General features: G+C 42.2%; 2 protein-coding genes across 4 annotated transcripts; one reads left to right on the forward strand and one right to left on the reverse strand.

Annotated features, from left to right (window-relative positions):
- The first annotated feature begins 5,865 nt into the window (after nt 1-5,865).
- Nucleotides 5,866-16,805, forward strand: LOC148316484 (potassium channel subfamily K member 2-like). Of its 3 annotated transcripts, none has more exons than XM_088286732.1 (8): nt 5,866-6,493; nt 7,669-7,988; nt 9,800-9,917; nt 10,649-10,809; nt 12,275-12,470; nt 13,681-13,823; nt 15,294-15,623; nt 16,245-16,804. In XM_088286732.1, coding segments are annotated over exons 1-8 (1,287 nt in total). In that variant the 5' UTR covers nt 5,866-6,492; the 3' UTR covers nt 16,263-16,804. The 3 variants fall into 3 exon arrangements, with proteins under 3 accessions (XP_088142858.1, XP_088142857.1, XP_088142856.1); XM_088286731.1 differs by having other exon boundaries at nt 5,868-6,493; nt 15,294-15,680; nt 16,245-16,805; XM_088286730.1 differs by lacking the exon at nt 16,245-16,804 and having other exon boundaries at nt 5,869-6,493; nt 15,294-16,195.
- An 80-nt stretch (nt 16,806-16,885) lies between these two features.
- prkg3 (protein kinase cGMP-dependent 3) lies at nt 16,886-25,839 on the reverse strand. The gene is made up of 22 exons (XM_088286727.1): nt 25,714-25,839; nt 24,358-24,450; nt 23,795-23,857; nt 23,591-23,717; nt 23,240-23,406; nt 22,984-23,097; nt 21,994-22,099; nt 21,859-21,922; nt 21,681-21,758; nt 21,489-21,577; nt 20,909-20,974; nt 20,475-20,522; nt 20,362-20,403; nt 20,161-20,272; nt 19,949-20,085; nt 19,432-19,521; nt 19,216-19,357; nt 18,969-19,132; nt 17,908-18,024; nt 17,778-17,840; nt 17,614-17,689; nt 16,886-17,538 (listed from the first exon to the last, which is right to left on the reverse strand). The coding sequence occupies exons 1-22, from the start codon at nt 25,781-25,783 to the stop codon at nt 17,452-17,454; spliced, it is 2,115 nt and encodes a 704-aa protein (XP_088142853.1). The 5' UTR covers nt 25,784-25,839; the 3' UTR covers nt 16,886-17,451.
- Between the last annotated feature and the right edge of the window lie 287 nt (nt 25,840-26,126).

A 26,126-nucleotide genomic window follows, 5' to 3' on the forward strand; every position in this document is an offset into this window, starting at 1 on the left:
ACTTAATGAATCGTCATGACCTTAGCGCTGTATCAATTTTGGCTTTACCGTATAAATAATGAGAAACGTAATATATCTTCAAAGCATAAATGTTTACTTAGACAAAGTTAACCATGACTAGTCCTCGTAATGACTACTTCATCATTTCTTAATCAGCTGATGACATTGTGTGGGCCCTCGAACGCATCAATGTGTCAATAATGTGGCCAACGCTGATTAGTTCCACACTAATGATGGTGCACAGTGTGCTGTGAAGTGCTATCGCACCGTTTATCAAGACATCCGCACTCGCAGCGTGAGGCTTTTTCTCTCGCAGCAGGATGAATGTTTCATCAGTGCGAGTTTGCGTCGTCCCGTGACGTCAGTCGCCAATTGTGGTGTTGCGTCCGCGGCTTTTGTTCGCAGTGGACTGTCTGCTGCTTCTTATTTAACAAGAAAGGAGAGGTGGGAATTGAGGTTACATCACAACAGAGGACAGATTTATTGCCAAATGGGGTGACAAGATGGGCACGGCTGGCGTGGTTTGTTAAATTCAAGATTCACTGTGAAAAATCATAACAAAGGCAAATTTGTATGTTCAGGTTTGCCTTGGAAGGCTCTGTCAAGGGAATTCAGAGATTTGTTGATAAACACAAACTTGTTTAAGGATAATTGCGGGGAAAAAATGTAGAGATGTAGCATTTAACTGTTGTTAACCATTTAAAATTTTAATTTTAAATTTTAAACTTTTTTTTTTAAATCGGCCGATATTAGATCTTAACTAGTGAAGTACAACATGTTGTAAAATAGTTAAATGTTATGCCTGTAATTCATTTCTTTAATGTTGGACGCATTATTTTTTTTAAATTGTAATTCCTTTCTGTGGTGTGCTGGCGTGGTCACCTTAGAGCGCCTCATTGTTCGCTGTCCGCGTTAGAGTGCCTTGTGGTTGCCCGTGAGTGCAAGCATTTCATGGAGTGCAGGAAGAAGAGCAAAGCAAAAATAAATAATTTAAATCAATTGAAAGTCCAACATGGCTGCCACTGTGTGGCCCGGGGTTTATTGCTGGCGTGACCGCTTTAGAGTGCCTCGTTGTTGGCCGTGAGTGCTCACCCTTTGATTTTTTTTTTTTTATTCTTTATTTATTTTTTTAATCATCCAAATTTGTCAAGGTAGTTAAAAAAATCTCTCTGTGGCATATCAAATCAACATTTATTTTTCACTTTTCAGGGACATGACCTTGTTTTGTTTTGGGTTTTTTTTTGTCAGGGGGTGTGGGTGGGGAGGGGCTTCATGCAATCATTGCGCTTTGTTCCCGTCTCATGTTCCCGACACGGACACCCGGCTGTGACAATGACACATGCCTCACAGCCTTTTTGCTAATCAAGTGCGGCCCAAATGACTGTCTTGTGAGGGAATATGTCCAAATCACGGCGACGCCGACCCGTTTGCAGCCTCCTTGAGTGAAAAGTTGAAACTACCCTGACGCAATAACGCGTGAACTCGTTCATGCAGCCATGAATTAAATTTCGTCGTGACATCGCATGGGTAACCATGGCAACATCCCAGCATGGGCACGAAAGAGTGACAACGAGGGGGGAAAGGGGAACGCATTTTAGCTGTGCGCAGATTAAATCAGCCCCCCCCCCCCCCCCAAAAAAAAAAAAATCAGGATGAAAAGGACCTCCTTGGATAAAGGTGGGCGGGGTGACAGATGTATTACCCATGATGCACTCCATCTCCCTCACACACGCGCACACGCACCTCCTTTAAAGTGTGCATCAAAGCTTCCTTGCATCCTTCTTCTCTCGCTTCCTTGAAACTTAATCATGCTGTCTCGCATTCGCATCATGAAAATGGAATTTGAGAAGTTTCTCTGTTTGTTTAATCGTCCATTATGCAGCTTACTGATGTGTAATTACACATTCCTAAAGCTAGCTTCCAACCCCCTCCCCCCCGACCCCCCCCCCCCCCCACCCGCCAGCTCAAATCCTATTATCGCGTTTTGTCCAATTTCCAGCAACATCGCATTTATCTAAAAGCTTTTATCACTCGCTTATCAGCTACTTCTCTCAATTTCATTTAGCTTAGTCTTAAAATGGTCACTTTTGGGGTCCTTTTCTTATTGGTTCCCGTTGTGTATGTGTACGCTCACGAAAGCGCCCACACCGAACCCAGTATATGACCCACAACTCCCGATCATGCTTTCGCTCTCATTGGTGTACCTAATGAAGTGTCCGGTAGGTTTCCCGGTGGTAAATGGCCCCCTCGTGGTTTTTTGACACGGCCGCGCTAAAAAGCCTTGGCAGGGCTGCTAATGAACCGTCCACTTTATGCAGCTATCAAATTAAAAAACGCACCGCAGATGACTCAGACGCTGACATGGGATGGAAATCCTCGACTATCAGCAGTTTGCATTGTTTGCAAACCAACAGAGCGGACGCGGAGCATAAGCTCCGGTGGTAATCCTTTTTCGGACTATCATCCTTATTATGAAAACACGGGGGCTTCGACATCTGGATTGGTGAAGCCCACAATCTGCTCTCCTGTCACCGCCGGTGGGTCACGTGATCATATTTATGACCGTGGGTGGGCCGTGACAACATCAGTACTTGTGATTTATGAGCGGTTTAGCTAATTGGTCACCTCGCATGTCGACCGACGTCATATTAGTCAGTCACGGCCAGGAAGGCCGAAACGCCATCGGAATCTCCGACCTTCCTTTTCTTTCATTTAATATCTGTTTCCCCAAACTGTATTCATTCCAAATCAATATTCCCAAATGTAATTAAGATTCCACGTCAGCGAGAAGAGAAGGTTACCGCTAATTGGCTTTGCGCAAAGTTTGCCGACGCGCACGTTGACGTAGTGTACACGCGCGTGGAAGAATGACAACGAGCAGCATCCCATTGAAATGTCTTTCGGGTGAGGCGAATGAAGGATGACAAGGTGGGAGGGGAGAACAGGACACACACACACACACACACACACACATTTATATGTATATATATGTATATATATATATATGTATATATATATATATTTTTTTTTTAGATTTATTTATTCAGATGTATTTATTTAGATTTATTTATTTATTTATTATAGTAAATCTGTAAATATTTATATTATATTATTTAATATTAAGTAAACATTTATGAATGATAAATATATATATATATAAAATATAATAAAAAATATAAATAATATAATAATAAAAAAAAATATATATATATATAAAATACATATATAGCAGTATATACATACATGTAGACACATATATATATATATATATGTATATATGCATATTTATAAATATGTATCTGTATATACATGTAAATGTACATACAGATACCCACCCTGCTACAGCAAATGTTCGCAAATGTTCCGACGACTTTTGTCTCGTTTCCCGTGTTCTCAGCATGTCTCTGGTAGGAAAGAGCAAAGGTGAATTACTGAGCCCTCTTTTCTTGTCACATCAATACACACAAGCGGGAGGAAATTGCTTTTGAAAAGTGCAGTCCGGTTGCATCTCGGCGAGCACGTCAGCACGTGTGCGACCGCACGGAAAGCCGCAATTAGTGCCGTAACGCCGCATCTTCGGAACACACGTGCAAGCGCGGCAAGCTGCGAGTCACATGAATGTTAATTGCGACTTCAGCCCTGAGGATGATTGATTGCTCACATGACCTCGCCGTTTTCCTTCAAGGTCGTCCTGTCCATGAATGCTGATGCCGCTAGCAATTTGCCCAGCGAGCCTTCGTCATGATCAATCATCGGCAGTTCGCTTATTTCGACGCCGGTTACATGGCAGGACGAACCGTAACCCTCCGCCAAGACCTGTTCGATATCTTGAGCTGTGGTGAAGCAGCATGTGGCTAAAGCAAACACTCTTTAGTGCAGATTTTCACCTCTTGTGAACACTTCAGCCGTGAATGGGGTGCAAGATTTTGTTTTTCTTCAGGAAAGAGTCAATTCTCTCGCCAAATAAAGCTCTCCGACGGTTTAGCGATTGTGTCTGCGGGGAGGAACGAGGCGCATGTCAAACATGACGGGTCCAATTGACTCGGCCCGATTGCCCAGTTGAGCTCGGAGACGCGTATCGATTGGCCGTGATTGTCTCCCAGCGCCGTTTGACACACTCGGGTGAATACAAAAGCTTTTGTTGTATCTGATTCTTAAACACATCGCGACCCGCAATATTTTCGTGATTTGTCCAATTTGTCCTAAACACTTTCCTAGTGCAACATGAATTCATCTTTGGGGCTGAATCTGTGGTAGAAAGTCACACGCGTTCTTTATCAAATGTCTGGCATGTTCTGTCATATTGTGTAAAAAAAAAAAAAAAAAGACTTCAATAGATTGCAAAGCGGTTTCCACGAGGGAAGCTTTCATTTGCACTCAAGGCAACACCGAGTCTCCGGCGCTGCTCGGCAACAGCGTCGCTTACATGCTGTCAAATCGGATGCCGGGCCTTCAAAATAAAATTGTGGCATCGTCACCACACTTGATTTGGACTACCACGTCATTTGAAAAATGAGCCACATGCTGCTTCACCACATCGATCTGCTTTTAGATGCGAGCTGTTGCGTTTGTCCTCTCATGCCCAAAAAAAAAAAATAATGCGCTTGCCTCTCCCATTGGTGTGTCAAATGCTGGCAACAAAAGTGAGCACACCCCGGGGTGAAAATGTCGACATGATCGCCATCTGTGTTGTGTGGCCACCAACCCCGCCCTTCCGCCCCCTCCTATCCCAACACACAAAATAAAGTGGTGTGGAAAAACTTAAGCAAGTCATCACACCCCCTCGGTATTCCCCACATGAGTCATAATGCTAAAATCATTGAAATTAATTTCCCCCTCATTAGTTTACACCCACCACCTTATCATGACAACGCAAATCAAAAAAATTATCTTTTTGCTGCGTCACGAGCGAAAACCGTCACTGAAATTGGTTGAAGGTGATAGTGAGATGTTTTAAAGTTGTGACGGAGCTGGCAGAGCACAAAAAGAGAAATTCACCTGAAATGAAAAGACATATAATTCTTCGAAAAAAAAAAAAGAAATTGTCTGTGGAGGGCGCTGCGTTGAGGGAAACTGGGAAATTTCAACCTCACACGTAACAGAGACGCCCTAATAATCGACATTCTTGACATCATGCGTAGTACTTTTTGTTTGTCCTGTTTTTGCACTTCGTGGAACGTCATTTCCGAAAATCCCAGCCATCCCGAATGCAGCATGACTCATCACCTGCCACAAAACGGTGCCTTTAATGCCAAGCGGTTAGGAACCATTAGGTCGTTATATTTTCATAACACTCTCGGCAATTTCCTGCGGCTGATGCGGCCTTGGGGGGGGGGGGGGGTGATGTCATTATTTATCTGGACTGCAACCGACCAACAGATGTGTTCTAAAATTTGTATATCTCTTTGATTTCCCGACCAACTCAAATGCAGCTGTCAGAGACACGGTGGACACAAATGCTAATGCTAATGCTTCACTTTATTGTAAACCTACTTGCGATGTAGCGAATGCCAAAACAAACTTTTTAAAGCAGCAAAATCTCCATTTAAACCTTCTACGTTTTGTCCCCAAAAAAAAGTCCACTAGCTGAATGCTAACATGCAATGCGAAACGCCATCAACAGGCTAACGAAAATTAGCATAGCTGTTAATTCTAAACTTTCAAAAAAACTGCTACTTTAACACACGCAAAGCAGCAACAAGCGATTAAGTGATGCGTGTGTGCACCACTAGAGGGCGCTCACATACCTTACTTTGAGAATCACGGCTTTTTTTAAATAATGTTTCCTCAAAAAAATTGAATAACAGCTATGAACTGCATGGTAGAATTCGACGAAAAGCGCTATTCAAATATGACGTGTTATTATTGTTAGAATTGATATTACGATTATTAACTTGAATGCTCTCACATTATCGATGCTAATTATCACATTCCAATTTTAATGCAGTTGTTAACCAAAACAGCAGCAGTAATGAGTGTGTGTCTCATTCCGTACTTTTTACAGCATTTCTCCCCAACAGCCGCTGAATGGATGCATCTCATTAGACGCTGCAGAATGTATGTCTCGCTCGCTCGCTCGCTCTTTCGCACTCGCTCTCTCCCTCGCTCGCCCTCGCTGCCTCTCTCACCCTCCAAAGCGAGCACGCACAGTCAGTCTCCTCCAGCGTTGAAGGCAGACGGCAAAAGTCCTCCAGCAGCTGATCCGCCGGGCTACCTAACACCTGGATGGATTTGCCGGAAAAGATTTCCCGGCCTCCCGCGGCGCCTCTGCGTGTCTAGCAGGTGCGGAACATCATGTCCTGCCCGCATTTGTCTCTCGGCCGCCGACGACACGCCGGAGGAGCCATGTGGAGCGCGCCCACGTCCATCACGCCAGGCAAAAATCATCAACAACTCCAGTGAGGCGGAGGAGGTGGAGGAGGAGGAGGGCGCCAAAGCACTTTGTTGGAGATCTGTCGAGGAGGGAATCAAAAAGAGAGGAGATGGTTGAGAAGTAAGTGCGACAAATGATTGGCAAGCAAGATGCTATCAGTTGTGTTTTTGGGGGGCTTCAAAGAAAGCGGATGATGCTGTCGGGAAATTGGACTTGCGTGTCAAGACGCTTCATTTTTCTATTTGTTTGGTGAACTTTGGAAAAAAAAAAAAGAAGATTCTGCATGTACCTCAATACAAAAAAGAGAACTAAATGATTATTATGCATCGATATGGCAAAAATATTAAATTTTTTAAATTTTTTGTTATCTTATGTTTTAATTTTTATATTTTAGTGTATAATTTTAAATATTTTTAGTCTCATTTATTTTTTTGTTTATGTGTATTTATTATTATTATTATTATTTTCAATCTTTATTTAATTTCAATTTTTTTTTTAACCGCAATTTTTTTTTAATTTATTTATCAGGATTTTTTGCGGGGTGATTTTGAGTTGACAGTGATCATTGAAACACAAATTTAGTTTTTAGCATGTTTAGTCCTTTTTCAATAATTTTTTGGGATAATTTTCTTAATTCGTATAAATTATTATTAGTCGTCATATTTTATTGTACTGTTTAATTCTCACGCTATTTTCGATTTGGATTCTTTTATCCCTATGTTATAATTTCTTAACATTTTTTTTTAAAATCTTTTACCCGAATTTGGACTCTTTTTGATCACATATGTAAGTACTGTATTTTAAAATCGTGCTCGCAGCAGAGCTTGCATTGAGCGCGTGTTTATTAGCCGGCCGCTGTATAAAACACAGAAGGAGTGCCACAAAGTGGTTACGCAACTGCAGCCAACCACAGTTGCCGACGACAAATGTTTTTCACATGAATATTTGAATATTTGATGAGCTTTCCCCGGTACGGTGGCGTCAAATGCCAACAAGCTATTACAGGGTGGTACTTCGAATCTATCCTGGCTATGACCTGGTCCTCTGTGGCCGCGTTGCTTCTATGACATGAAATCTTAACTTGGTTATGTAATCCTGTTCGTAGCCTAAATAAGTGAAGCAAATTCATTCAGTCTGACATCCTGAGCACTCTGGAGCAGGTTTTCATCAAGGATGTCTTTGTACGTTGTTGCTTTCATTTTTCAGTTGAAAATCATCCCCACTTCATGATGCCATCATCCGCCATCATCAGCTCTCACTGCTCTGTATTAACTCTAAACTCCCGCCCTGTGCAGTGGCCGCACCTGATCTCCTTGACCCCAAGTCTGCCGCCCACAACTCCAAGCCGCGCCTGTCGTTCTCGGCCAAGCCGGTGGTGCTGACGTGTGGCGAGGAGGACGAGTGGGACGGCGCCCGCGCCACCGTCATGCGCTGGAAGACCGTGTCGGCCATCTTCTTCCTGGTGGTGATCTACCTGGTGATCGGCGCCACCGTCTTCCGCGCCCTGGAGCAGCCGCACGAGAGCTCCCAGAAGTTGGCCATCCTGGCCGAGAAGTTGGAGTTCTTGACCGTGCACGGCTGCGTCAACTCCTCCGAGCTGGAGGATCTGGTCAAGGTACAAGTACAACTAATTCAACTCCTCTTAAGTAAACCCAGCTACATATTTTTTTCGCTATATGCGACAGGTATCTTTAATTTTTGATACCTTGACGCAATGGGAAAAAAATATATCTTTACCCAGAATAGTTTCCTTCTCTTCAGTTATAAATAGAAAAAAATCGTGTTGTCTCAACATAGCTTTGCTAGCGGTACGAACTGATTAGCAAGAAAAGCTTAATTAGCTAATGCTAACTCATGAAAAATGACCTTCAAGTGTTTCGTCAGATTAGATGAAGAATATTTAAAGACCAGAAGTTGCTGGTTATTGAGGTCGCACGAGACAAAGTGTTTGCCGCAAATGTTCATACACAGACACATCACCGCGACAAGTGTTGCTAACAACGCTGTCAAATTTGAACCAAAAAGGACCAAGCAAATGAAATCAGGCTTCAAAATGGTCCAAAAATCGCGTCGTTTTCTCCCCTCTCAGATTCTGTGGGCATACTCTATGAAAAAGTTTGAAAATCCGCTGAAAGGCGCTCACCACAAGCTAGCTCTCAAGCTAGCTCACAAGCTAACTGACGCGCTGGTGTGTGGGTCTACATATCAAAGAAAGCCGAACATAAAATAAATGAGTGAACATATAACACTTGACTCGGAAGGTTAAATAATGACTTGAAGCTGTTTTGTAAAATTTGGCAACTCGTGAAGATGCGAGCTAGCTAACTACGCGCTTTGGTGGTAGAAATGGGAATTAATTAACTTGCTATTGCGCTAGCTAACCGCTGATGCTAACAAAGCTGCACCGTTTTTATGCTGTGGGCGGAGAAGAGACTCTTGTGGGACTCCACATCTTCCGTGTTCCAGCTCACCATGCAGCCCTACAAGGAGAAGAAAAAATAAATTAATTAAAGGGGAAAAAACTAAACTAAAACTAATAATAATGGATGGACCGGCTTACAGCACTTGTGTGTGATTTAAAAGATAAAATCTTATGAAAGAAAAATGTTTGGCTGTTTATCAACATAAAATGGCACTCTTCAATCCCGTTTAAAAAATAATAATAATAATAATAAAGTGAATTTCTCCATTCATAGTCTGCCTCTTGTAAAAAGAAGCCGAGCACTCCACATTTATTCTCATCAATGCGAACCGAAGGAACGCTGATTGATTTTATATTTATTTCTCTCACGTTGAGCGCGTTCTTCATTATGTGGGGAGTGATTGTGCGAGTGCGATTCCGTTTCCCCGTTCACCGTGGACAAGGATCAATCAAAAGGACAATCGACTGCTCTGTTTTATTGGCTCAAAGGACCTTTACTGATATTTCAAGTGGCAGAAATTCCTCATTGTCTTGAGTCATTAAGTCCTGGAAAAGATAATAATGACAGCCAGGTATAAAGTCGACGGTGTCAAGTCAGGTTAAGCGTATGATGTCTTCCAAATAAAAAGCACCTGGCAGGCGTGTAATGGGGGGGGATGGGATGGTTTGCAGGGCAAATCTGTCACAAAAAACGGATGTTCACACCTCGCAACGCCTGACTTGGCTCCGCTCTTAGCATTTCTTCCATCTGAAAATTGAGGGAAAAATCGTTGGTGTGACTGCAAGGTAGGACAGGGAACTAAAGCTTCCTGCTTACTTCTGTTGCCAAAGCGCCGCATGCAGCATCTTGCAGCCCAGATGCTCTTTGTTCTTCCAACGCTCTTAATTAGCTTTGCTTGCAAGTTGCCGTCATCTGTCGAGCAAATCCTCGTGAGATCCCATGCGCGCCGCCGCCTTTTCTAATGTTCAACAACCGTTGTTTTGTTTGTATTCCCCGGCTCCAGCAAGTGGTTTCCGCCGTCCGTGCTGGTGTGAATCCGTCAGGAAACTCCTCCAACCAGACCAGCCTTTGGGACCTCAGCTCCTCGTTCTTCTTTGCCGGCACCGTCATCACCACCATCGGTGAGCTTGGGCATCCTGTGTGCTTGTGCCAGTGTTGCTGTCACCATGCCAAAAATAAAATAAAAATTATTTTTACTTATATATATATATATATATATATATATATATATATATATATAAGTAAAAATAATTTATATATATATATATATATATATATATATATATATATATATATATATATATATATATATTTATTTATTTATTTATTTTTTTATTATAATTTTTTTATTTATTTTTTTTATTATTTTTTTTTTTAAATATATATATTTTTTTTAATATATATTTTTATATATATTTATATATATATATAGTTTCTTTTTCTTTTTTTTTTTGCACACTGATTCAATTGGTTACCACTTGACTGCGTTTGATAGGAGGCTGACTCATTTCCTCCAAAATATTCAAGTGCACTTTGACACAAAAACACAATTTTTTATTTTTTATGTATTTATTTATTTTTATTTTTTTGATGCTGCAGACAGCTGCCACCCAACACAAAGCTCTCGGCCATTCAAAGCGCGATTGGTACGTTTCTCCCGTTAGTGTCGCTCAAGTCCCCAAAGTGATTACGCGTCGCCCTCAAGTCATTTCGCAGACAGTTAACTGCATGAAAAGAGCGCCCGCGCTTCATTAATTGCGCTTCGACAAGACACTGAATCAGCTGGAAATAGCCCGCCTGTGTTTGTTGCGTTTAAATTGCCATGAATGGATGGCGTGTTTTGCGGCGACAGGCTTCGGCAACACCTCCCCTCACACGAAAGGCGGGCGGATATTCTGCATCGTCTACGCTCTGATGGGGATCCCCCTCTTCGGCTTCCTGTTGGCCGGCGTGGGCGACCAGCTGGGCACCATTTTTGGCAAGGGAATCGCCAAAGTGGAGAAGATGATCGTGGTGAGCCGCTTTTATTTATTTTTGCTCGTTGCCGTCATTTCCTCAGGGGGGTGGGGGGGGCTCAAAAGGCAAATGCCACAATGTCATAGTGGACACCGACATTTTCGGAAGGGCGCTGGATGCAGGTTTCATGGTTGCCATGCCAACAGAATCCCAGGCTCCAAAATCAAATATAGCCAGTTCCCCTCCCGATTTGCCGATGACGACTCACGATGACTTTTTGGACACTTCTTTGTGTCGCAGAAGTGATGACTTCGAACACCTCGTGATTTTAATTCTTTTTTTTTTTTTTTTTAACCGTGATGCAAGAACACTTGAGCAGGTTTTATTCATCGTGTGTGACATTAAATATGAATGAAGAGGCATAAATGGATGCAAGGGCCATCTGGTCTGTTGGCAGGAAGTTGCTTGAATTTGGAATGAGATCAATTTGTCAAACTGGACCTCATTAAGGTGAATTTGATGCATTCGGCTGACCGATCTAAAACTTATATTCTAAAATATGAAATCGAATGTCAATTTCAGTACTTCTCAATTTTGATACACGAAGTACAACATCCCCCAAAAAACTTGAGCAACATTAAAATACAGTAGCTTAGTTGGTCTAAGTGTTCAGTTAGTTAAATTTGAATGTAAATCATTGTTACAATCTCTATTTGAATATTAGCTCAACCCTAACGTAAATACTTTTTCTTAAAGGGGAAGTCAACTTTTTTTTTAATGTTCTTAATAATATGTTTTGTGCTCCACCACTAGTCTAAATATTCAGATTAATTTTGCGTTTATGAAATGGGAATGAAGCTGCTCAATCCACCTGTTTTTATACGTTTTGCTACTTGCTGTAAATGACATCGCAGTTGCTCGGGTAACGACCAATCACAGCTTACCTGTAGTCAGAATTTGGTCACGTGACATTGGCAACCTAATTTATTTATTTTTTGGGGATTGAATTTTTTTTTTCAATATTTTGTTTGTTTTTGGAAGACGTGTTTTTTTCCCTCCATGTTACTCGAGAAAGAAAAAGTTGTTTTTTTCCCCACCCCATAGAATTTTATTTTCATGGATTTTCACGGGATTCCATCTTATTTTTTTATTTTTGAATTCTTTCAAAAGAGAGTGAATTCATAAATAATTGAGTGGACTCACGAGGCTGATGTTCAAAACATGAACATCGATCGGCCTCACCTTCTCCCGTGATGAATGTGAAGGAGGTGAGGAGACACCCCCCCCCCCCCCACCTCACGCCCCCCCCCCCTCACCCTTTTTTTTTTTTTTAAGAATCTATTATTCTTTTGATTAATCGAATAATCGGATAAAATGTTGTTTTGCATTAAGGTGTAACCCAAAAATATGTATTCCCCAGATTACAAGTTACTGTGCCCCGCAGGCCCCGCCCCCTAAGTTTTCAGACCCTGTAAAGTGTTTCTAAATACATTTGCGACGTTGTCGTGGTCTCTTCCCGCAGAAGTGGAAAGTCAGCCAGACCAAGATCCGCGTCATCTCCACGTTGCTCTTCATCCTGTTCGGCTGCCTCATCTTTGTCGCGCTGCCGGCCGTCATCTTCAAGCACATCGAGGGCTGGAGCACGCTGGAGTCCATCTACTTCGTGGTCATCACACTCACCACCATCGGATTTGGAGACTTTGTCGCCGGGGAAAAAGGTGCGACCGGTTTCCTTCTTCTCGAGGCCGTCGCGCTGCCGTTTTACTGATCGTCGTTTGCATTTTTTTAAATGGGTGTCATTTTAGAATATATTTACTGGGTTGCTTTTTTTAGTCCGTCAGCTTCGTGTTGCCTTTGGCAACCGTGACGTACGCATGTCATTTCATGATTTCATCGTGCAAGAGGGTTATTTTCGGCCGTTTTGTCAGCCCCGTCAAAAAATTGCATATTTTTTAGTTTGCTGTCAAATGCAGTTTTTTCTGGAAAACATTCCACCGGCACAAAAAAAAAAAAAAAGGACCTAGAAATATAACCAATAAAAACTTTGAATTTTTTAAATTTTAATATACTTTTTTTTTTATATGATATTTTTTTGTAATGTTTTCCTGTTTATTTTTTTTTTATTTTAAACATTTTTGGGATTGCAAAATTTCATAAAATTCCCATTTTTTTAATTTACAACTATAAAATATATATATATTGTACGATTAAAAATCTTTGTATAAATTGCAATTTTTATGATGGACTACTTGTCAAATTAAGACTTTTCAAGTTTATTTTTTTTCTTTTTCATAAAATTATGAAATTTGATCATAAAAAAAATCCTCGTAAAATTACAGCTTTTTTTTTTTAATTGCTTCTTGCTCATACGGTTACACTTTCATTCCTCGCGTCCGTTTTCTGACATTGCACATTTCAACAGTATTTTCATTCAATTGTTTTTTTTTTCTTCATCATATGTCAACTTTCTTTTTATAATATTCCGTCTTCTTTTAAATGCCACCTGATTGTAACGCAAAGAGCAGCAGATGGGAAGTCGACAGGTGGGGAGCAAGCAACGCTTAAGCTGCGTGTCGAGCGAGCGGGCCTAATGATTATGGATTAGCGCCTGTGTGCCGACAGCGTCGGTTCAAAAGTCAACTTGCCTGCCGCTTATGCCGCCTAACCGCACCGCGAGCGGGTCGGCAGCACCACTTTGGGATGCGTTCAAATCGGCTCCTTTGCGTCACTTCAATGACTCAGTCGGTGCCAGACAGCTTTTATTAAACGAACAATGCTGCACACATTCACCGGAAATATGGACTTTTTTACATGACGCCGTCTCGCTCTCCTCATTTTCTGAGTTAATGAACTTACATAAAAAGATAAATGTCCAAAAGTTTGAATTTTTTTTTTCTTTGCTAACTGGGCATTGGCGTGCTTGTGCAGGAGGTTCCGAGAGTCCCGAGTACCTCAAGTACTACAAGCCGGTGGTGTGGTTCTGGATCCTGGTGGGTCTGGCCTACTTTGCCGCCGTGCTCAGCATGATCGGCGACTGGTTCCGCGTCATCTCCAAAAAAACCAAGGAGGAGGTATGTGGAAAAATAAAAATAAAGACGACTTGGATTTTGTTCTCAAGCCGTGCTTTGGAGGATTTCTTTGTCTGGCGTGATCGTTTTGGCCGGCAGGGGGCAGTGTCATATAGTCATATGATGAAGAATATATGACCGTGAATGTCATGATATTGTCTTTCTATATGTTGCGCCACCGTTTGTGTTCATACCTTTATTTTTTAAAGGATTCCAAAACCACAACTACCGATGCTAATGGTTAGCACGTCAATGACGTTTTCCATTCTATGTTAACCTTAAAATAGCTTTGTTTAGGCACTTTTAAACACACAAAAGTCTCTTTTTTTTTTTTTTTTTTTTTTTTTTTTTGGAAAAGTCAATTACAATCTGCCAGCCTTTGAATGTTGTGAAAAGAACTGACTTTAATTCCTGTTGGCTCAGGCTCATACTGCACTGAGGGAATTTAATATATTTTCCAGGGATTACAAATATTCCGTACTGTTGTAACACAAACAACGCCTGCTGTACAGTAACAATAAGGCACATGGTTGCCCGCAGCAGCTTCATCATTTATTTACTGTATGGAGAGAGCATAGCACGGTGAGTACATGCATACATACATCGTCTCCTGCATTCCAAATTGCTTGTGTACGCCTTTGGGGAATTGCCGTTTGCCCAATTAGGGCTTGCGGACATGCTGGGAGTTCTGCCGAGAATTCCAAGACGGCCAAAGTGAGAACGAGGAGGTGGAAGCACGCAGTCAACCGTGTGATGCTGGTGTGTGTGTGTGGGGGTGGGTGTGTGTGTGTGTGTGTGTGTGTGTGTGTGTGTGTGTGTGTGTGTGTGTGTGTGTGTGTGTGATGGGGGGGGGGGCATACGTTATCGCCTAAATGCGCTGAAGCTTCAAACAAGCACACTTCAGAGCCTGATAAATAAATAAACAGGCCGCGGAGACCTGACGGAGCGTCTCAATCAATAGTGCGTTTGCTACGAAGCGAGCATGTTAAACACATTAAAGGAGACGCGCTCAGTGCGTGTTGGCCAATTGTCACAGTCCGGCCGACTTTTTCATGAGGCTTCATGCGTGAACGCAACGGGGGCTGGAGATGAATGAAAGAGTTTTACTCATCGTGTACTATTTATTTTGCTCATCTAAAAATAGACGTGCATATGTTTCGGAATATTTTATTGTGAGTAGTAGAACGCATTTGAGGACCACTATCGGTGGTGGGTTGGCGCTCTAGCACCCCCTGGTGACCAACTGCCACTGTTGACATTTATTTACATTTCTTCACGTCCGTTTGACCTCATCAATACAATTATATTATATATCATACGAAATTTCTGAACTGATTTTGCTGCTTTTTCCATCTTCAAATAAATGTTAACAGTCAGTTGGAGGCCCTGCAGAAATCCCGGCTTGGCATATGTAAGCCTCAGGGCGGGTGAACCTGCCTGCGTTGCGACTAACTCGTCAATCTGTCGCCGCAGGTGGGCGAGTTCCGCGCTCACGCCGCCGAGTGGACGGCCAACGTGTCGGCCGAGTTCAAAGAAACCCGACGGCGGCTGAGCGTGGACATCTACGATCGCTTCCAGCGCGCCGCGTCCATCAAGCGCAAACTGTCCTCGGAGCTGGGCATCAACGCCTCCATGAACCAGGAAATGACGCCCGGCAAACGGACGCTGTCGGCCAACCTCGGCGAGGACCGCGAGGCGTACGCCAACTTGACTCTGTCCCTCACTCCCGGGCCGGGGGCCTTGACCAGAAACGGCAGCCTCTTCCTCAACGGCCTCAGCCCGGACTTTGCCCACCGACTGGAGGTAGCTGTGGTTGAAAACCCAAAATGAGGGCGGGCTTGTTCAAATCGAGGCCCAAAGGTGACGTTTGCAAGCTTCCTTCGTCATGTCGGCGTCGAGACAATTGAGGGCAGCTATAAAAAGCGTTCGGAAGGTCACCATGGACGTGTTCTCATGAGAGTTTAGGAGGAAATTGTACAAAAAATTGAATTATTACACAATTTAAAAAACAAAACGTATTCCCCCAAAATGGCCGACATAATTCCCATGAAAAGCTGCTTGGCTGCGAAAAACACGTTTCAATGATGGTCAAAATGCTACAACGCACTCCGCAAAGATGGCCGCCATCCAACATTATCACTACCTAACGAATGAATCTTGGTAAATCTAGAAAGCAATAGATGGAATTGTGCTCATCTACTAGCAATTTACCCACGAGGCCCAAACATCTGCATCAGATAAAAGCGGCCCAGCCACCCACAAATAAGGAATGTGCTTTGATTATTAACATTTTTTTTAATTAATTGACATCATCACGCATCTTCTGCCTTGTATGTTTCCACCCTCTTCGCTCATGAGATGAAAATGAATGTTGACTATTTTTTTTTTTTCCCCCACGCCCCCCCGTTCCTCGATGACTGACAGGCGGCTCTTCAACCCTGAGGACTCGCCCACGTGTGCCTTACTGCAAAGCTCACCGTCAACACGCATGAAAGACACGGACGCAATGTATGCGCCGCGACGAGGCGCATCCTTGAAAATCCGCCAGGAATCAGAAAAAAACAAATCGAACATAAACACGGTGAACCCACGGTGAAATGTTCCAGAGCAACTGGAAAAAAAGACCAAAATCCAATTTTTTTTTTTCATCCCCCACGCTTTAAACATTTTTCAAAACGTTAATACGCACTTAAAAATGCTGCTAGCTTCATGCTAACGTAGCACTGAAACGGAAATTGCAGAATGTATCGGGCGTTCAAGTGTCTTCTGCTTTCATTGCGCAATATGTTCTGTATCATGTTTTCGGGACATTACGAAGCAAAAAAAAAACTCCTCAGACGCTCACGCTTTGCCAACTCACAATTTTGTCAAGTGTTGCATGCAAGCGTAAATGTAAACTGACTGTGCTCATGTCATAGCGGCGCCCGTCACTTCAAGATGACTTTTCAAATGTTTTGAATTAAATTGAAAATGTAAAAATATTTATGAAATTTAAAAAAAAAAAAAATAATAATAAATTATGAAATTTTATATGCAAAACACTGACGCTCGTTGTGTAGGTTTTTATTTATTTATTTTTTTTTTTTGCAACGCATTGCCGATGGCTATGGCATGTGGGGTTCACCAGAGGTCAATCCCGGGTCCCCTTTTGTTTGGTAATTTAAAAAAAAAAAAAAAAACGCTAACCCAACAGTTTTGTTCAGCTCATTAATAAAAGATGTCATTTTTACGTGGATTTAACACTTTCAATTTGTCGGACAGAACAATTTTTTTTTTTTTTTTTTTTTTAAATATATTGCGTGCTCTGTTTGTATGCGTTGTTGTTCTGCAGCCAATTATCGTAGCGTTGATGCAAATTCAGTTGGACAGTAAACTTCAAGTAGGAGTCCCAAAAGAAACGGTTAGAGCGACTGTCGACTTTTCGTTTCCTCACAGTGATGTTATAGAAAAGTCTGCCAAAGTTAAATGTGATGAAAGCGAGGATAACAGTCATTCTTGGCAGTGGATAAAGAATATATGCACGAGGTCACGTGGATTTGCTTGAAGGTTGAATTATTGACTTTTTGGTCCTGAGTTGTCTTCGTCATATTTGGATGCGAAGTAGAGCTGCAAGCGGGACGACGTGTGCAGGTTAGAAGTCCCGGTCCCAACCTGAGAACTCCTCGTCCGCTTTGGTCTGGTCTTGAGCGAAGCGGTCGAAATTGATGTAGCACGGGCCCTGAATTTGGAAAAAAAAAAAAAAAAAACTCTGGTTTTGTTTTTTTTTCTTTCCATGCGCTATCGTTGAACTCGCCTTTCGTATGAGGCGGACGGTGGGCGCGTCCAGCTGAGCCATGCGCAGCTTGTGCCAGTTCATGTTACTGAACCACCTGAGAGCAAAACAAAAACCGTACGTATCGTTTCAAACTTGACGTCAGTTCTTCTGGTATTAAACAAACGTCACGTTTGTGTGCTTACCTGTGATGTCGGACATCTTTAATGCCGTTCTTGGTGTTTCCCAACCTCTGACCAGGCCGTGGTCTGCAACAACAGCGACACGTCAAGAGATGATGGCACGCATGTTCTCATGGAAGCGCGTCGGTCTTACCTGCACAGCTTACTGATGACGGACTTGGCCGCCTCGCTTAAGTACGGAGGATACTTCAAGACGCCGTCCAGGATCTTGGCGTAAATCTTCTGAGGCTCCGAGCTCGAAAAGGGAGGACTTGACGGATCCCGTGAGTCAAACATGCAAGTAGAGAGAGACTAAAGAAGATGAGTACAAAAAAAAGCGAGAGAGAGAGAACAAAGCTGCGGTTGCAGGAGACAAAAAATAAATATAAAAAATTCCGCGTTGCCATCTTCTGGTGGAGGCGAGGGTGCTAACGCTTTCATTTAAAAAAAAAATTTTTTTTATGTAGACTGAATTTTCTTGCGTTTTGAAGATTTTCATCTTTTATAATAAATAAATATTTTTAAAAATAAAATATATATTTTTAAAATGTTATCAGAAATAAACACTTAATATAATTGAATAAATATAACACAGTCCTTACTCCAGCTCGAATCCGATTTGGTAACAAAAGTAGATTAATAAATATATATAAATATTAAATAAATATTAATTTTATTAATTTTTCTAAAATAGTATATTAATTCATATTAAATATTTAAAATGTATATATTATTTAGTCCTATACATAAATATGGTTTATTTTATTAATCAAGCAAAATTTAATTTTTTACCTTTAAGTATGGCCAAAATATATATTTTTTTAATCATGAAATTCTTTTTCAAAATTTTTTAAATATTTTATTATTTTAACCAAATGGATTTAAAACATGCAGCATATATGTTAATCAGATAGTATTTATAATAATATATATTTTTAAATGAAAGTTGAATATATATTAATAGTTTAAATGTTACAAAAATTTGATTGATTTAAAAATCAAAAAGATAAGAAATAAAACATTTAAAATGTACAAAATTAAGTCGACTGACTTGATCAAGTCATCACATTTTAGTCACTGTTCCTCCAAATGCTGCTTCTGTTCATCAATGAACTTCTGAATGTGGTTTGCTGCCATCTTGTGTCATCTACATGCAACTACAAAACCCTTTTGGAGGAGGACTCCATTTTTTTGGTGGGCGCTTTTTCACTCTACCTTCCCACCAGTAGCTCGTAGATCAGGATGCCCAGTGACCAGAAGTCGACAGCAAAGTCGTGTCCTTGGTTTTTGATGATCTCGGGGGCCATGTATTCAGGAGTCCCAACAAAAGAGTACGTCTTCTCACCGCGCACCAACTCTCTGGCAAAACCGAAGTCCACCTGCGTGGGATGAATCACATCGCTAACATAAAAACGAACGTGAGCAGAAATGGATGATATGTTGTCGCTGGGACAGAACCGACCAGTTTGACGTAGCCGCGCGCGTCCAACATGAGGTTCTCGGGCTTGAGGTCTCGGTACATGATGCTCTTCTTGTGAAGGTAGGCGTAGGCCTCCACCACGCACGCCGTGCAGAACACGGCAATCTGCTCGTCAAAACGCCCTCTGACCAGAAAAGAAATATTCCGGTTTGTGACGGGAGCGTCACTTTATGATTTCGTGTGGTTGCTTGCTCTCACACTTCTTTGAGTTTGGTCCAGATTTCGCCGCCGCCGCAGAACTCCATCACCATGTAGATGTAACGAGTGTCTTTGAAGGCAGCATGAAGTCTGCAAAAAAAAAAAAAAATGTTTGCAAAGAAATTGAACACAGCACACTTTTGTTTAAAGTCGCTGCGGTGTCAAAAATGAACGTCTTCCATCCGTCGTAACAACACTCGCGGCAGACAACGAGGCACTCTAAAGCGATTCATTCTAGCTTGAAGCTGCAGTTCACACGCTGGTTGTCGAGTTGAAATTTACTTTTCTCTCCCCTCCTGGTGCTTCCACCTTCCTTTCGCTACTCAATGCCAACAACGAGGCACTCTAAGCAGCCACACCAACGTAGAACCGCGGTTGAAATCAAACTCCCGCCTTTTCCTGTCTTGGAGTTCTGCCTTTCTCGTCCTGATTTGCACTCGGGGCAAACAACGAGGTGCTCTAATTGGTAGAAATCTTCAAACAAACCTGACTTGACTAGAATTGTAAATGCGTTTACCTGACTATGAAGTCGCACTGGATGGCCTTGAGGATCTTCTTCTCGAACAACATGTGCTCCTCCTGCCTCTTGGCAACGATGTGCTTCTTACTGACTCGCTTCATGGCGTAATACTTCCCGTGGTCCAACGTGGTCATCTTCAGAAATAAAACAAAAGCTTCAGCGCGACATTCTGATACGATCCAGCATCCGACGGAAGGCCAGGCGGGCACCAGTTCGACGCGGCCGAAGCCTCCGACTCCGAGGGTGACCGGGTCCCCTTGGTAGCGGCCCTCCTGGTACAACACGGGGACCAGGTCCTTAAACTTCAGCGTGGCCTTGGGGCTATCGCACACAAACAATAGCGCATCGTTGAGTACACTTTTGTTTGGAGTTATTTTCCTTTGTAGCGTCCGATTTCGTCGGCGTCCCACCTGGACTTTTCTGGAGCCTGCGCCTCCTGCAGCATCTTGGAGCTGACGATGAAGAAGAAGCGCTTAAATTGATGGTTTTTAACGAAGAAGGACGATAAAGAAGCCATGCTTACTCGTCAAACAGCTCCAAGTGCTCGACGGGGATGGTCTCCTCAAACACCCTTGAAGGAGAGGATTCAGAAATAAGCAAATGGGACAGAAAATACAGGAGAGGGATGAAAAGTGTGAGTCTGAGCTCATCGGTACAGCACTAATACCCGTCGCTCTACACAGAGGATAAAGACTATCTGTCTTATTGTCAGTCTTCATGGTGTTGCAGAACCGTTTGTGTTAAAGAACTGCAACATTAGCATTAGCATTAAGCTAGCAAGGACTTTCTTTAGGTAGTTGTTTGGATGTTTTCAAAACACAAGGTGTAATTCTACTTGTCTAGCTTGACAGAAATTCACAAGTCAAGTCACTCGTATCTCAAGGCGGCGTTGGATTAAATTAATCACAGTGAAGCCCCCCGTTTATCGCAGGGGACTTTTTCCTCATCTGGACTTACTCTTTGTCAATGGAGAAGCAGGTGACGGGGCCATCGGCTGTGCAGGTGGCCGTTCTTAACACTTCACTGCAATAGAAAAAAAAAAAAAAAAAGGTTCGATTGAAGTGTTATGTTCTGAAGCATCGACTTAAGATGCATGGGAATTAAAAACAATGAGTGCAGAAACAGAGCAGGCAGCACAGCGCCGTCTCTGTTACCATGACAATCGAAAATCGCGCTCACAATATCGCAGCTTTGTCAACACGCAAAACGGCAATGATTTATGCGAGCCTTGACAACGTGGACAAAACAATTAACACCATTTTGAAAAATAAACAAATGCCAATAAACGTCTGTAAGATGCCTTTTAAGTGCTTTAAAATGTTGGCATCCATTACGCGTGGCGTCTAGTTGGATATTTTGTGGTAAATGTGATCGACATTGTTGCCAACGTCTTGATTAAAAGGATCCGGGTCGTTAGGGGGCGCTAGAGACGCCTTCTGATTATGTGCGAGCATGTACGTGTTTGGAGATAGAGAAAACAAAACGGCGCATGTTGCGCACAAATTTCTTCTGGGGTGTGGGACGTCGCCATGGTTACCGTATGAGGGCCTGTTCCCCAAAATGCTCGCCTTTCCCCATCCGTCGAATCTGCTTCTGGAGCCCGTTTACACTTTTTGTCACAAGGACCTGATGGAGGGGAGGGGGAAAAAAACCCACACCGGCAACATCTACTCGACATACAACAGATTGTGTATGAATGAACACGGTAAAATGACCAAAATAATAATACCTCTCCTTTGAGGATAATGTAGAAGGTGTTTGCTTCCGCTCCCTCTCGAACGATGACGTCTTTGTTCTGGTACTTTACCTGCACAAGATGGTGACAAAACATCAGACTGCCCTAATATATATTTATTTATTTATTCATTTATTTTTTATGTGAATATAAAAACACAAGAGGGTCGCACCTCCTCCATGGAGTCAATGATTTTGGATAACTGGACATCATTCAGGTCTTTCAGAGTCCGAGACCTTTATAAAAAAATAAATAAATACAAAAGGACTGAGATGAATAGTCGATTGCACACTTAGAGTGAGCGCACGTCTTCAAGAAGCCCAGGAGCTGCTCTCGTTTCTTCTTGGATTTGTTGGTGATGATCGTCCGATAGGTCTGTCTTTCCATGCACCACAGACGTACCTCCGTCTTTGCTGCGTGCAAAAAAATAAAATAAAAATAACATAAGAATGTTTTTTTTTCCCCCTTAGGCTCGAGATCTCCTGGCCTGAACCTTGTTGCTTTTATTAATGGACATGTCGCGGCGCATCGATTTATTAAGGTGAAAAAAAGACACGAGCGGAATAAAGATGAAAGCCAAAGGCGTGAACGCTAAATAATTCACCTTCCTGTCTGCTGCGCGATTCAAGTTACTGGCCACAACATTAGGTATACCTCAATTCAGCTAGGCCAAATAAAAGCCACACCCAAAAAAAAAAAAAAAAAACAATAAAATGTTTTTTTTTCTTTCTTTTTTTTTTTTTTGCTGGACAAATTGGATAAAAACACAAAAAGTACCATATGTTTAATCCAGTCTTTGTTCTTGCCTAATGGTGCATTAGCGCCACCAACTGGTACTGTCCTTCCACCGCAAGGAAAGCAATGTGAATTAATAGTGGCTGAATGTGTGTCAAGTTTGCTGGCGCCATCTAGCCGTGGGGGTCTGAAGTGCACTTGTATCGCGATTTTTATTTTATTTTTTTTTGCTCTTATCTCCAAAACACAAAAAACATCTAAGGGAATTGGAAAACTTGTAAGTCAAGGTACTTGTATCTCAAGGTGCACTGTGTTCATTTTATTTATTTTTTTTAATTAATGCATTAAAGCATTAAGTTTTTCAAAGTAATTTCAGTCGACACCCGCATTAAACTAGAAAGAGGATAGCGTTCTCGGATTGGATCCCGGCGGACCGAGCTGGTGTACCTAACGATGTGCCCGGTGACGGTAATTATTTTTAACGCAGCCCCTCGGGGAAGGGAGTCTTTCTGCCGGAGCGATTCGCCTCCTGAGGCGGCGTTTGGCGCGCGTCACCGCTGACCTTTAACCGTGGCCGTTCGTTTGCAGTTGTACAAGATGGCCAACTCTCCAAAGACGTCGCCGCTCGTCAGGGTTCGGAGGTCGCGGCCCGCTTGGGTCACGAGGAGCTCGCCGGCTAAAAGGAGAAACAAAAGAAGAATCCAAAAGAATATCATGTGACATCGACAACATCCATTAGCGGCTGACCGGCGTATTCTTCAATTTGCTAATCGATGATTTCCGATTATTCTATTGTGAACGGTCGCGCACGCACACACCCGCCACGATGTACATGCTGTCCCCTTCGGAGCCTTCCTTGATGACTTCGCCGCCGCGGCTGATGCTGAACGTCTCGAGGAGGTCCACCATCATGACGATTTGTTCGTCGTCCAGTCGGCTCAGGAAGTCGTTCTTCTGGATGGCTTTCACGATGAGGTTGGTCTCGCTGGACAAGCACACACAACGTGTGTGAGGAAGCCGAGATGAGATCATGATTCCAGCATTTCCAGATTTTCCAGAGTTTCCAATTTTGGTTCATTTGTTCGTGAGTTCATGAACCAGCTTCAAGATACCATTTTTAATTGGATATTTCCAAGCAAATTGATCGGAATGATTTTATGAAGGCTGACCTGTCCGTTTTCTTGACTTTGGACTTCCTGATATCGAGCGTCTCCGGGATGGGTTCTGGCGCGATGACGGCCGCGCGACTCTTCCTGTACTCGGGTTCAATCTCAGCGCCGCTCGGAGGTGGAAATTCTGGAAAGGGTTTGGGGGTAGAATTAGCGGGCGACTTTTCACTTTTAAAGCCTTTCAGCTGGCTGAAAAGCGCTTACCGAGGTCGTGATATTGAGCGTGCAGCTCCTGCAGGAGTTTCTCCTTCTCCTGCAGACGTTGCTCTATAGAGGACAAGTAAACAGATCACTTACCCCCCAAAAAGTTAAACGCATGCTTGAATAAATAAATTAATAAATAATTTAAAAAAAAAGATAAAAATGTATTCATGACAGAAAATTAAACTTATATAAAAAATATAAAATTATATATAAATATAAATATATATATATTAGTGCTGTCAAGTGATTTTTAACAAATGAATACAAAAAAAAATTCTATTAATTAATATTTCAACTAATATTCTTAGTGAAGCTTCTAACAGATATTAACTTGAATAATAACAGGGAATAAATGCAAAATCACCAAATACAAAGTATATTTAATTCAAAGACTGTTCTAATCGCTATCTAGCTACAAGCAAAGTATGCAAATTATAAGTAAATCAAACTGAGTTAAAAAAAATCTGAGTTAAGCTTAGTTAGGTTGTTAATTTTGACAGCCCTCATATATATATATATATAGAGAGAGAGAGAGAGAGTGAGCGACGTGCTGATGCACAGACCCAAGTCTTTATTTTGCCTCTGCAACTCCTCGTTGATGAGACATTGCTTCTCCAGCTGCTGCCTCAGCTCCTCCACCACTTGCTTCTCCATCCCTGCAACCAAATGACAAGCCCGTAGGCTCAACTCAACTCAACTCCACTGCCTGCCCTGCGCTCAGCTGGCAGCGCCCAGCGTGAGCACCCGCTGAATAATGCACGCTCGCCAGGGCCTGTCAACGGGGGGGGCATTGTCGGGAACGCCGACACTCTTCCTGCACACTTCGGCTAATGAGCTGCTGTTTGTTTCCTGCCACAAAACCTGTCCAAAGCTCAAGTGATCATTTCATATTGTCTGTCCTTTTTTTTTTTGTCGCGGCTATTTATGACGCAGTGCAAACACGACAGATGCGCGACCGTTTGGGAAAGTTGGACAAATTGTTGACATGAGATCGATAACGGCGGCGGCATCATGTGAGGCGCCACGCCCGCCGGAGGTTCCAACATCTGACCTGAGGCACGGCGATAAAGTCACAGTCACGAATGCTGGGCTGGCTGTGGATGAAAGGAAAAGGCGCTTTGAATTTTGAGGAGACGAGCGAGATAGGGAAACAGGAGGGAGATATTTAAGAACACGTTCATTGTTTTTACTTTTTGAAAACAAAACACACACCGGAAATTAAAGATGACCCCATTTATTACTGGCATTTAAGCGCACACGCGGGCACACGCACACGCACACACAGACACATGTGTATGGCTGAACATGTGCACGATTTCAAAATGAAATCATTATTTATTTATTTATTTGGATTCGTATTTCCATGGACTTAAAAACGCATTTTTTTTTTTATCACATTTGGCCACATGTCACACATTGTGTCAAATAAAAATATTTTATAAAATGTTAAATTCCAATCAAACTTATTCTGCTGTGAAAATTTTTATATATTAAATAAATGCGTTTTATTAAATAAGTCTTATTATTATTATACTCGACATACTTTTTTATGTAATTCATTTTTGTATCTGTTATCACTAAATATGCAGTGGATCAAGTTGATTGGAATCAAAGTAAAACATTTGATTTGATTTTTAAATTTTTTTCCAACTAAACGTTTTTTTTCAATTGTACATTTTCTTTAATCACATTTACATTTTTGTTTCTTACATTTGTATTATTTGATCTTTGTTGACTAAACATGCACACAATTTTTTTTTCCCCCAAAAATGAGGATGAAACGTCATTTCTCTTCAGGAGATTATATATGATTTATTTATTTATTTTTTTTTTTTAGGGGAAAAAAAAAGTAGACAGGAGGGTGGAACTTGGTGGCCGTTTGTGTGCATGTTGGAGAAGGAAGCGAAGCGGCCACTCACCTGCAGGCTTGTACGGGAGCTCAGCAGACAGGTCGAGGTCGCAGGCCTGACGTAGGCCGCATGGGTTCATATCCCCCCCAAAAAACGCTCGGCTATACTTTCAACTTTGCCTGCCCTTGACTTGCCCTCTTGTGTCGCCGACTTTTCCTATTTTTATTTCCTTTTTTTTTTTTTTTTTTGCCTGGCTGCCTGTCTGTCAATCTCAGCAGCTCCTCTGGCATTGACTCATTCACCTGACGCTCCTCCCCTCGCTCCAGGCAAGTGGGGGTGGGGGGGGACACAAAGAGGAGGAGGGGGAAGAAGGACAGGAGGGCTATGAAAAACGTATGCAGGTGGCAGTTAACAAAAGCAACACCGAGTACAGTGAACGAGGACTGCTGTTAACAAATATTTGAAGTATCGATTTCTTCTCC

The sequence above is a fragment of the Idiotropiscis lumnitzeri genome, chromosome 21 (assembly GCF_059441095.1).
Source record: "Idiotropiscis lumnitzeri isolate Australia: NSW breed Sydney's pygmy pipehorse chromosome 21, RoL_Ilum_1.0, whole genome shotgun sequence".
Classification (NCBI taxonomy): domain Eukaryota; kingdom Metazoa; phylum Chordata; class Actinopteri; order Syngnathiformes; family Syngnathidae; genus Idiotropiscis; species Idiotropiscis lumnitzeri.

What these genes read in the sequence shown, in the direction of transcription:
- LOC148316484 (XM_088286731.1), top strand. An exon ending in CACCGTCATCACCACCATCG is followed by an intron (nt 9,918 to 10,648) that starts GTGAGCTTGGGC and finishes TTGCGGCGACAG; the next exon opens with GCTTCGGCAACACCTCCCCT. An exon ending in CTTTGTCGCCGGGGAAAAAG is followed by an intron (nt 12,471 to 13,680) that starts GTGCGACCGGTT and finishes GTGCTTGTGCAG; the next exon opens with GAGGTTCCGAGAGTCCCGAG.
- prkg3 (XM_088286727.1), bottom strand. Translation starts at nt 25,783, where the DNA reads ATGAACCCATGCGGCCTACGTCAGGCCTGCGACCTCGACCTGTCTGCT. An exon ending in CAGCATGTACATCGTGGCGG is followed by an intron (nt 23,098 to 23,239) that starts GTGTGTGCGTGC and finishes TTCTCCTTTTAG; the next exon opens with CCGGCGAGCTCCTCGTGACC. An exon ending in GTCATCAGTAAGCTGTGCAG is followed by an intron (nt 17,841 to 17,907) that starts GTAAGACCGACG and finishes CTGTTGTTGCAG; the next exon opens with ACCACGGCCTGGTCAGAGGT.